At 43.1% G+C, this 10,789-nt stretch overlaps 1 protein-coding gene across 2 annotated transcripts in view; it reads left to right on the forward strand.

Annotated features, from left to right (window-relative positions):
* The first annotated feature begins 276 nt into the window (after positions 1-276).
* Positions 277-10,789, forward strand: part of LOC120052391 (non-muscle caldesmon-like) — a 46,077-nt gene continuing 35,564 nt past the window's right edge. Inside the window, exon 1 of one of the 2 annotated variants that reach the window (XM_038999265.1) lies at positions 277-636. In XM_038999265.1, the coding sequence (XP_038855193.1) occupies positions 578-636 (59 nt within the window). In that variant the 5' untranslated portion in view covers positions 277-577. The remainder of the gene's footprint in view (positions 637-10,789) is intronic. The other variant, XM_038999266.1, reaches the window with a different exon arrangement.

Here is a 10,789-nt window from a genome sequence, read left to right on the forward strand (position 1 = left end):
TGAGATGTAGCTAGTGGATGGACCCGGGGGACAGACAGAGGGACAGGGGGGTATTAGGGGTCTGGATTGGAGGACGTTGGGTGGGGGTATCATCTTACATCTCCCCCAGGGAAAGCCACATGACCCTGCAGAACGGGAAAGGGAGAAAAAAAGATATTGGGCTACGGTCTGAGCACTCAATAAGAACCACATGTAGCAGGGAGGAAGAGGAGGAGGAGAGAGAGAGAGAGGAGGAGGGTGAGGGGGGCAGTGACTAAAGTCTGTCTCTGTGAGAGGAAAGAGAGTGCTGCTCTGAGCTTTCCTCACATTTTCAACAGGCTACGTGGGGGCCAGCATCTAAGAGACGAGGGAGCCCTGGGAGTGTGTGTCTGTGTGGCTAGGTCAGAAAGTCTATGTGCCTTCTCGTCTGAGGGACAAAAGAGGAGTACAGAGATCTGTCCTATAGAAACCTCATCACTGGCCGTTGGGCTCAGGACTGGAAGAGACAGAGAGGTTCTGTCATTCTGTTGGAGGAAGAGGAGCTACACTTGTGATATTTTGATTCTGATAAAGAGGGTCAGAAGAGGAGAAAGGAGACATGTCACATGCTGTCCTGAGAAGAAACTCCAGCAAGCAAGGTTTGCAGAACCTCTTGAAGTGAGTAAAAACATGAAAACAGTTTTTGGAGTATAGATAGTTTGAATAGAGAAATCTAGTTAAGTATGCTGTTTTTCAGGTATGCTCGAGAAAAAAGGTGCTCAACTCTAGTAAATTGAGTCACAGCACTATGTTGGTAGCCTGCTAGAGTACATTGCACAAGGCAGCACTCAAGTTAATGGTTATTGTGACTGTGAGACACAAGTACTGTGACAACACAACACACATGAAAAAGGGGGCAATTTGGGCCAAAATACTGTATCTAATCAATCCCAGCTCAGTTGGTGGTTGACGTGTGGACGTGAGTCGGAGCCTGTCCTCATTTAACTCAGAAAAACCTTTCTTGGCTCCGGAAAACTGCTGCTTCAATTTCTCTAAAACCCATGTTTCATCAAGAACTACAACCGCTCAGAGTATGTTCTGATCTGTTATATCTAATGCATAATATTATCCCGACAGTGGTTCCTCAACTAAACGTTTTTAAGTTATGCCGTGGCCCATTGAGGTCCATTGCGGTATAGTGCCGCACCATAGCACGGCATATCGTACACTATACCTTGGTATGACGCAACTTTTAATTGAGGAACCACTGTATGTTAAACCATGCTAAACCATGTATCCATATATCCCCAGTTCTGGCTAGCCAGCATCTCTTTAGTGAACATGTTTGTCAGATTGAGCACCAGAGAGATGGATCAGTGTACTGTAGATGTCGGTCAGAGGTAGATCCCACAGCAGCTTCCACAAATCTTCTCAGAGTAGGAGTTCTGATCTAGGATCAGCACAGTTTTGCCTTCTAAATCATAATGACTAAGAGGGGGACCTGATCCTAAATCAGCACTCCTACTCTGAGTCGCTTCATGTATACAGACCCTGGGCTTTCTCCTGTTGCTATGATTACAGGAGGGGTAATTCAATGTCCACTGCCCTGGGTCTTATCACTGTTGACAACACAACCTGGACAGGGACTGGGACTGAAGTTAATCAAATACCACTACTGACTGTTTCCTTGTTGAGATTCAATGGCCACATGGGCAGTCTGTGGTTGTATTTGATGAACGTTTATAGAAAAGTATGGATTTCGGCAAACAAAGAAAGGCAAGCAACTTCAGAGGACAAACATAGGTACAAGGCGGGCTTTTCCTAATATATTTCTTTTAAAGTATTGACCTTGGGCGAATCGATGTAGTCAGAGCTAGATTTCACAAAGCCTAGTCTCGTCTCCACGCCGTTGGTGAAGTTCATCAGAAACTTCCTTCACCATGGAGTGGAGTTTAGTCAGCTAGGACTGAAGCAGTGCCTTTGTCCCCACAGACAGACCTTTACATCAGATCTCCTTGGTTGTTTGTTTTTCCTCTCGAAGACTCTGGGGGACAGGGAGGGAGGGAGAAGGAGAGAGAGAGAGAGAGAGAGAGAAGGACAGAGATAGGGAATAAGAGAGAGAGAGAGAGAGAGAGAGAGAGAGAGAGAGAGAGAGAGAGAGAGAGAGATAGATAGATTATGAGATTATGAGATTATGAGATTATGAGATTGGTGCCCCAGGCTTTCACTTCTGACTAAAATTGAGGCAAATTGGGGCTGTGAACTGTGTCAAAGGTGACAGGGGTGACATGGGCCACTCCCTTGTGAAAAGGGGCCGCTTACGGGTGGCGGCGGCATGTTAAGTATTTCCCTTTATTTTAAATTTCCTTTCCCCCAGTGTTACTCTGAGGGAGAGAGCCAGTAGTGAAAGTAAAGTGTAGGTGGTCTGTAAACCGATAGCCTCCATTCAGTGCAGGTCCAGGAATCACTCAACATTCAGATTCAGAGTGTTTAATAGTCACATGTTCAGGGTTGCAGGTGTGATTGCAGGGCACAGTGAAAATCTTAGGCTTCCAGCTTCAACTCAGGACTAGTGAAATAAAATAATGAAAATGGTAATAAAACAATAGAAATATCACTATAACATGAAGGGGGGGGGGAAATTACACAATTAAAATACGAGAGACATGAAATAGCATAGATTCCATCTATCGAGACCCATTTCAGTCTAATTACCAAACAGCTGATCAGTCGATCCAGAGCCTTCCCTGATTGATCAAACACAGAACACTGTTTGGGAAAGGGACCTTAAGACACTTCAACTGTCATGATTAACAAAAGAATAAGTGAAAGAGAGTAAATGGATGCAGCATTCGGTCTCCACTGAGAATTCAAACTTTTGTTTTGATTGTGTATTTAGAGTGTTCCAGTTTTGTCAATGGGAGAAGAAAGACAGGCTTGAGGATTTCCGGTGGAGCAGAGCAGGTGTGGTTTATGAAACAGATGAGAGTTGAGACTTAGGCACTTAGGCTGCTCAGAGGCTGTAGAAAGTTAGGTGGGTAGAAGGCACTTTATCCAATGTTTTTAGGGAACAGTCATAAATACTATACAGCCAGGCCTGGGGGGGGGGGGGGGGGGGGGGCATCAGAACTGTGTGCCCACGAGACACTTGGGCTAATCCTCAGTGCAGATGTTCCCACTGGGAAAGTGGAGAGAGATGGATGACATCAGCTTCAGACAGACACTCCTCCATCCCAACCTTAGTGTCTGATAATGCCAAACCTCTCACACGCTTGTCTACATGTTCTGTTGCCTAAGATTATTTATCAAGTGAGTCCCATCCCATCATTATAAAGTATATGACAATGCCAAACCCTTGGAAGTGTATATTATTTGTTTACTGTAACAAAAATATGGTTTACAGTTTGTTCATGATCCTTCATCCTCTTGATTAAATGTTATGTTGCCTCATATTTACTATTAAGTGAGTCAGAAATACTGATGTTAGAAGCCAAACAAACTCACATTTTAGTCTTATTATTGGTGAAAAGCACCCTTACACTAAGCAGTGAAACTGTCCCAAACTTCAGCTTCTACCAAGAGGAGGTATTTACAGTAAAACCACATTAAAACCTCCAAGAGCGCTGTGTCGATACCAATAAAAACAAACAGAACAAAAATGGAAACAATCTCAGAAAAAGCCGGGGCCTCTAAACATGTTTTATCTGATGTTGTGCCATTCATTTGAATGGGTCAAGGAAAGAATGTGAGGTGGATCTGTTTTGAATGAAGTCAGAGAGAGACATATATAGAGACAGAGAGAGACAGAGATAAACATGGTGAGAGAAAGAGAGTGAGAGAAAGATGGAGAGAGAAAGAGAGGGCGAGAGAGTGAGAGAGAGAAAGAGACAGAGATAGCTTTTCTCTTTTCTGTCTTCCTCATCTCTGATCCTCCATCACTCAGAGGTTTGTGATGATGTCATTCACAAGGCATCCAGGGAAGCGTCAAGCAGAGCAAGCCTGTCTGTTTTGTGCACCCTTCTGCTAGCCTGCATTAATGCACACACACTCATACTACAGACCCACCCCACCTTGGCCTGTTCACCTTTCTGCTATAGCCTGCGTCTATATTGTCTATATGTAGACTATGTGTAAATGTATATTTTGTCTGTTGCAGGCAGCACCATTTCGCAAAGATAAATTCTGGGTATATTAACATTTCCTTGACAAATAAAGGCAATTCTGATTCTGATCAATACAGGCACATTAATACTACAGACCCACCCACCTCAGCCTGTGACCTCGGTGGACTAGGTGTTCTCTCTGTTTTACGATAGGGGGGAGAGATAAGAGACAGAGGAATGTGGTGGGATTTGCCAGTTGAGTGAAGGGGCAATGAACTCTGACTATGTCCCAAATGGCACCCTGTTCCCTATATAGTGAACTATGTTTGACCAGGGTTCTCCGTTGCCCTTGCCCGGGTGTGCCTTACCAAAGGTTGTCGGCTTTTGGAGGGCAGCAGGGGAAAGCAAACACGCAGGTGTTTCCCTCTCCAGAGATCACTCTCTTTAGAGCAGGAAGGGAAAGAGGTGATAGACAGACTGACTTTCTGACGGTTATCTCTCCTGCCTTGGTCAGTTAACATCCTATAGGATAAGACAGACTCAGTGGTGGATGTGTTTTATCTCTATCGGTCTCACCATGGACTTAAAACCATCAAATCCCACACAGTGAGATAAGATGAAGTGCAAATGGATTCACCAGACCTGCTCATTGAACAGCTGTATCAGTTGAGACCAATGCCGCGTTAAGACGCTTTATGTTGGTGTTTTGCTTTATTTTGGCAGTTACCTGTGTGTAATGAGCTTTGACTAAAGCCCGTAGGTAAACAAACCAAAAGGGCCCTGGGGTTCCCAGACTGTAGTAAATGAGCTGTGCTCCATTTGGGCTCTGCACGTGGGGCCAGTCGAGAGCCATAACATGGCGATTAGTGATTACTGTCTACTCTACTGGCTTACAGGGGGAGTCCAGGCAGGCCTGTGTCCATGGTAACCAGAGGAGGCTAGTGGGATGAGCTATAAGAGGACAGGCTCATTGTAATGGCTGGAATGGAATGAATGGAAGAGTCAAACATGTGGTTTTCCTGTTTGATGTGTTTGATACCGTTCCATTTATTCAATTCCAGCCAATACAATGAGCCCGTCCTCCTATATCTCCTCTCACCAGCCTCCTCTGATGGCAATGCAGTCGGATTGCCTGGCAGTCACCTCCATGGTCATAGTTCATCCTCCCCAGGTGGCCGTGTGTAAACGTCTGCCATAAACACGTTGCATTTCATTGAAAATGACCAGCCATTTTGGAATGACTGGAAAGTGTCATGATGATGTGGCATTCATAGTAGACTTTCATTCGTTTGAGTAGAGACACATAAGGCTACAGCTGACTTGGTTTTAATCTGTAGTTCAAGTTAGGTCATGGCAGTGTGAATTGGCAAAAGCTCCTCTCAGTTAGTGACTTGTTCACCCGATTCTTGGAAAAGTAATCTCCTTAGTATCGTCAACAACATAGTATTGTGTCTGGCTGATGTAATGGCGTCCACATAGCAACTGTTCTAACTTGTTTCATGACAACCATGACATCATCCTGGACATTTTTCACAGCACCCTCTCTTCAGTGTCTGTCTGTTTGGCTTTTAATAGAGGAAGGAAACCATGTTATTATATAATCATTCAGCGAGTAGCGAAGAGCTAAACAAGTTTTCTGAACCTTTCTAACTTTAAGATAATAATGTCTGTGGTTTCCTGTGAAATACTTACTTTCTTACCTAATGCATCTCTAGTCAAGTATTACGTACAACGGTCAAGCAAAGGGTGTGTGTGTGTGTGTGTGTGTGTGTGTGTGTGTGTGTGTGTGTGTGTGTGTGTGTGTGTGTGTGTGTGTGTGTGTGTGTGTGTGTGTGTGTGTGTGTGTGTGTGTGTGTGTGTGTGTGTGTGTGTGTGTGTGTGTGTGTGTGTGTGTGTGTATGTATACATGTAAATACTACACAACAGAAGGAATATATGGCTCGGTCATAATTTTGGCTCAAATTTTCACAGTGTGGCAGGAAACCTGGTGTGTTACAGTGAGATGTTAGAGTTCACCTCTCTTCCTGTACTCCATTGATCTTTGTGATCTCCGGGTGGCCAGTCAATCATCTTTCACAGCCAGGTGTCAAACCTAACAAGGGAGTCAGAGATGGGGAATTAACTCCCAGAGGGGTTCACATTTTGTTCCATAATCATTCAGTGCATTTGAAGGCTTTATTGCTGGGGTAGATCATGTCATTAACTTCCAGAGCAAAATTCACTCAGGCTGCCTGCAACCCGCACTTTTCTAACCAAATACAGTACATTATCATGAAACATGGTTATTGCTTGTGATCCCCTGACTGCTGTTTAGACCGTCAAACTTCTGCAAATATCTGAACCTCCAGTCTGAAACCCAGGAGTGGCCTTTTTCTGTCAAGTTTGTTGGTGGCCTATGCTCTAGGAGGAATAGAATCCCTAAGTAAGTAAGATTTGTCATGGTTCCTCAGATCCTCAAGAAGTTCTACAGCTGCACCATCGAGAGCATCTTGACTGGCTGCATCACTGCCTGGTATGGCAACTGCACCGCCCTTAACTACTGAGGGTGGTGGGGATGGCCCAGTACTGAGCCTTCAGAAAGTATTCACACCCTTTGACTTTTTCCACATTTTGTTGTGTTACATCGTGAATATAAAATGGATTCAATTGAGATTTTGTGTCACTGGCCTACACACAATACCTCCATAATGTCAAAGTGGAATAATGTTTTTAGAAATGTTTACAAATGAATTAAAAATGAAAGCTGAAATGTCTTGAGTCAATAAGTATACAACCCTGTTGTAATGGCAAGCCTAAATAAATTAATACAATTATCTGTAAGGTCCCTCAGTCGAGCAGTGCATTTCAAATTCAGATTCAATCACAAAGACCAGGGAGGTTTTCCAATGCCTTGCAAAGAAGGGCACCTATTGGTAGAAGGGTAAAAAATGTTTTTTTAAATGATATTGGATATCCCTTTGAGCATGGCAAAGTGATTAATTACACTTTGGATGGTGTATCAATACACCCAGTCACTACAAAGATACAGGCATCCTTACTAACTCAGTTGCCGGAGACGAAGGAACTCAGGGATTTCATCATGGTGACTTTAAAACAGTTACAGAGTTTAATGGCTGTGATAGGAGAAAACTGAGGATGGATCAACAATATTGTAGTTACTCCACAATACTAACCTAATTGAAAAGAAGGAAGCTTGTACAGGATATATATTCCAAAATAATAAAGCCCTAAAGTAAACCTGCAAAAAATGTGGCAAAGAAATGTACTTTATGTCCTGATACAAAGCATTATGTTTGTGGTAAATCCAAAACAACACACAACTGAGTACCCCTCTTCATATTTTCAAACATGGTGGTGGCTGCATCATGCTATGGTTATGCTTGTCATAAGTTTTTTTGAGAGAGAAAAAAATGCATTTATTTTCAATGTCTTCTCAATAAACTGAAAAGTAGAAACTATTTATTTCAAAAGTATTTACATTTCTGAATGTTAAATTCAAATCACTTCCTAAATTGACTGCCTTCAATTTGAATGGAGCCCAACCTTGTGACCCACTCATTCATGTCACATCTCCCACATCCAAACTACAGTTTCTCTATTATGTTTTGTCTTGCGCTGAAGCAGCTGATATAATGATTTATATGAAGAGCTGCTTGTCAGATTTCCTGGCTGTGGAGACAGGTAGCGTAGTGGTTAAGAGTGTTGGGCCAGTAATTGAAAGGTCAGTGGTTCAATTCCTGAGCTGACTAGGTGAAGAATCTGTCAATGTGCCCCTTGAGCATGGCTCTTAACCCTAAATGCTTATGTAAGTTGCTCTGGATAAGAGTATCTGTTAAAATGCAATAATACCATGGGAGTTCTACTGAAATAGTTACTTCCCCTTGTTTGCTATACATTCAGTTGTTTATGGGTTGGCTCCACTATCCTGAGGATGTGTGGTTACAAAAACCAAATATTTCCTTACGGAAAAGCCACTAATCTCCACATGCCTCCTTTTCTCTCTCCTGCTCTCTCTATTTCTCTCCCGTTTGGTCATCTCTCTCGCTCTCTGGGTGGATAAAAATAAAGCACAGGTAAAATCCTAGAGGAAAACCTGGTTCAGTCTGCTTTCCACCAGACACCGGGAGACAAATGAATCTTTCAGCAGGACAATAACCTAAAACACAAAGCCAAATATACACTGGAGTGGAGTTGCTTACCAAGATGACATTGAATGTTCATGGCTGACCTAGTTACAGTTGTGACTTAAATCAGCTTGAAAATATATGGCAAGACTTGAAAATGGCTGTCTAGCAATGATCAACAACGAATTTGACAGAGATTGAAGAATTTTTGCAAATATTGTACAATTCAGGTGTGCAAAGCTCTCAGAAACTTTCCCAGAAAAACTCACAGCTGTAATCACTGCCAAATGTGACTGCAATATATTGCTTACTTATCTAATGAATATATATTAAGTTTATTTTTCATGATTTTTATACAAATGTTAGAATTTTTCTTCCACTTTGACATTACATAGTATTTTGTGTAGATCATTGACAAAAAATTGCAATCAATTTTAATCCTACTTTGTAAAAACAATTTGTGGGGGGGGGGGGGGGGGGGGGGGGGTTGGGGAGTATGAATACTTCTTGAAGGCACTGTACATATCTACCTCAAATACCTCGTACCCCTGAACATTGATAAGGTATTGGTACTCCTTGTATATAGCTTCATTCTTGTGTGGTATATTTCCTCATGTGTTTTTCATTTTCTTATTTAACTGTGCATTGTTGGGAAAGAGCGTGTAAGTAAGCATTTCACTGTATTCAGTGCATGTGATAAATAAAATGTGGTTTGATAAGTAAATAAGTCGGTCAAAAAGGTGAAGCCTCTGGCAGTTCCCACTCCAGGAACTCTGCTAATCACACTCCCCTGTGACACACAACACCGACCCATCTGGTCTGGAGAGGCAGTTGTCTGTTTGTTTTCAGTTTTGTATGGAGACAACAGTGGCATGCTCAGGCTTGCTCTAGTGTGAATTACAAAGGGGCAAAACAGCCCCAAATAAATCCACTTAGCAGTCTAACTGTCGGAATCTGGCTCTTTGGCCCTGCGGCTTTTGAACATTATTTAGAGGAAGTCGAGATTAGATGTCGTTACAATTGTCAGGAAAGGCAATATAAGCCCCAATGTAAACCAGATTCTTTGGCGTGTCTTTCCTCACTGCTATTCCCCCCCACCTCCCACGGTTGCAGATCCAGAAGATAAACGGGGTGAGAAAATGGGTCTCTTAGATTAAGTTTAAACAAGGACAGATTTAGACAGTGAGTGAAAGAGGATGACAAAGAAAGAAAGGCCATCTATAATCCAGTCACCAACAGATTAATGACATCATCATCTGAGTCAGACGTTTGACTGGTGCCAAGAATGAGATAATCCCATAATGCAAATGAAAGGAAAAAGAATGATAGGGTAAGAAGTTATTAAGTCCGTCTGCCACGTCCTCTAATACCATACCAACTGGGATGGTGTGCCTGCGTTCTTGCCTCCACAATGGTTGTGTTGTGTCAACATTTTTGAGGAGACAAAGTAAAAAATTATCCTTTGTGTCTCAATTGACATATCAAATGTGTTATACATCAGTTTTTCAACCCGTCCGTGAAGTCGCCTTTCTGAAACCATGACAATACTTCCTGATTCATCCATCACTCAGTGGTGTTGGGCACTTGGTTATCAGCTCATTTCCCCCTGGCAACCAGTTCTGATTGTGAAGGAAACCAACATTGAAAATAGTGGAACGTATCTGGGTAACCTAGATCCAGCTGTGCTCTGACCCTTTCACCCCCCTCCTCTCCCTTTCACAACACCCCATATAAAGATCCATGTAAGTGGGATGGTCTGTAAAACCCTGTGATTAGCGGTGGGGGTGTGGGGGGTGATTTTACGGACCATCCCACCTACATGGACCTTTATATGGGGTGTTGTGAAAGGGAGAGTCACTGAAGCAGATGGCCTCAGGTGGTGGTAACACACACGGCCCGGGGCGTGGGACACATTAGGGCCCTATTAGTGACCTGAGACTGCCTTAATTGACCCAGAAGCCAAATGGATGTGAGTGTTGTCATTTGACACCCTGACACACAGATGGAACCTATTGACCAGGCAGTTCTCCTGCATTCACCCATATAGACTCATACCATGGCCCTCGCTAGCTACACAGCAGAGACGTACAGCAGACAAGTCTGTGCGTGCTGTAAACTATCTGCTCATTACTTTGAAAAATAGATGTCTTGAACTTCCTACATTTACTCTGAGGCTAGTACCATGGCCCCTTCGCTACAAAACAGAGAAACAGTACAGCCGACAAGTCCATAAGTGCTGTGAAATCTACTCTTCAAAAATACAGAAAACTAGACGTCATGCACTTTCAGGAAACATTTAAATGTCTACATTAGTGAGGATGCACTTTAAACCCTTTTTGAATCCCAAGGGGAGTTTGGTTTGGTGTGCCGCGGAGAAAGTGGTTTACACTGTTGTGATAAATGTGTTGTTGCAGTAAAATGCAAACATGAGTAGAACCACATGCGTGTGTATGTTTACTAGTGAGATAAACACAGGGGGATGCCGTAGACTTTCCGATGTTCTGTTGGGATGTCATCGCTCATCCGTGACGAGCTGAATGCTAGGAGGTCTGAGGCAGATGTTCTCCTGGCATTCTCTCCCAGAACTCTCCCTTCTCCAGGAAT

Source organism: Salvelinus namaycush, chromosome 8 (genome assembly GCF_016432855.1).
Source record: "Salvelinus namaycush isolate Seneca chromosome 8, SaNama_1.0, whole genome shotgun sequence".
Classification (NCBI taxonomy): domain Eukaryota; kingdom Metazoa; phylum Chordata; class Actinopteri; order Salmoniformes; family Salmonidae; genus Salvelinus; species Salvelinus namaycush.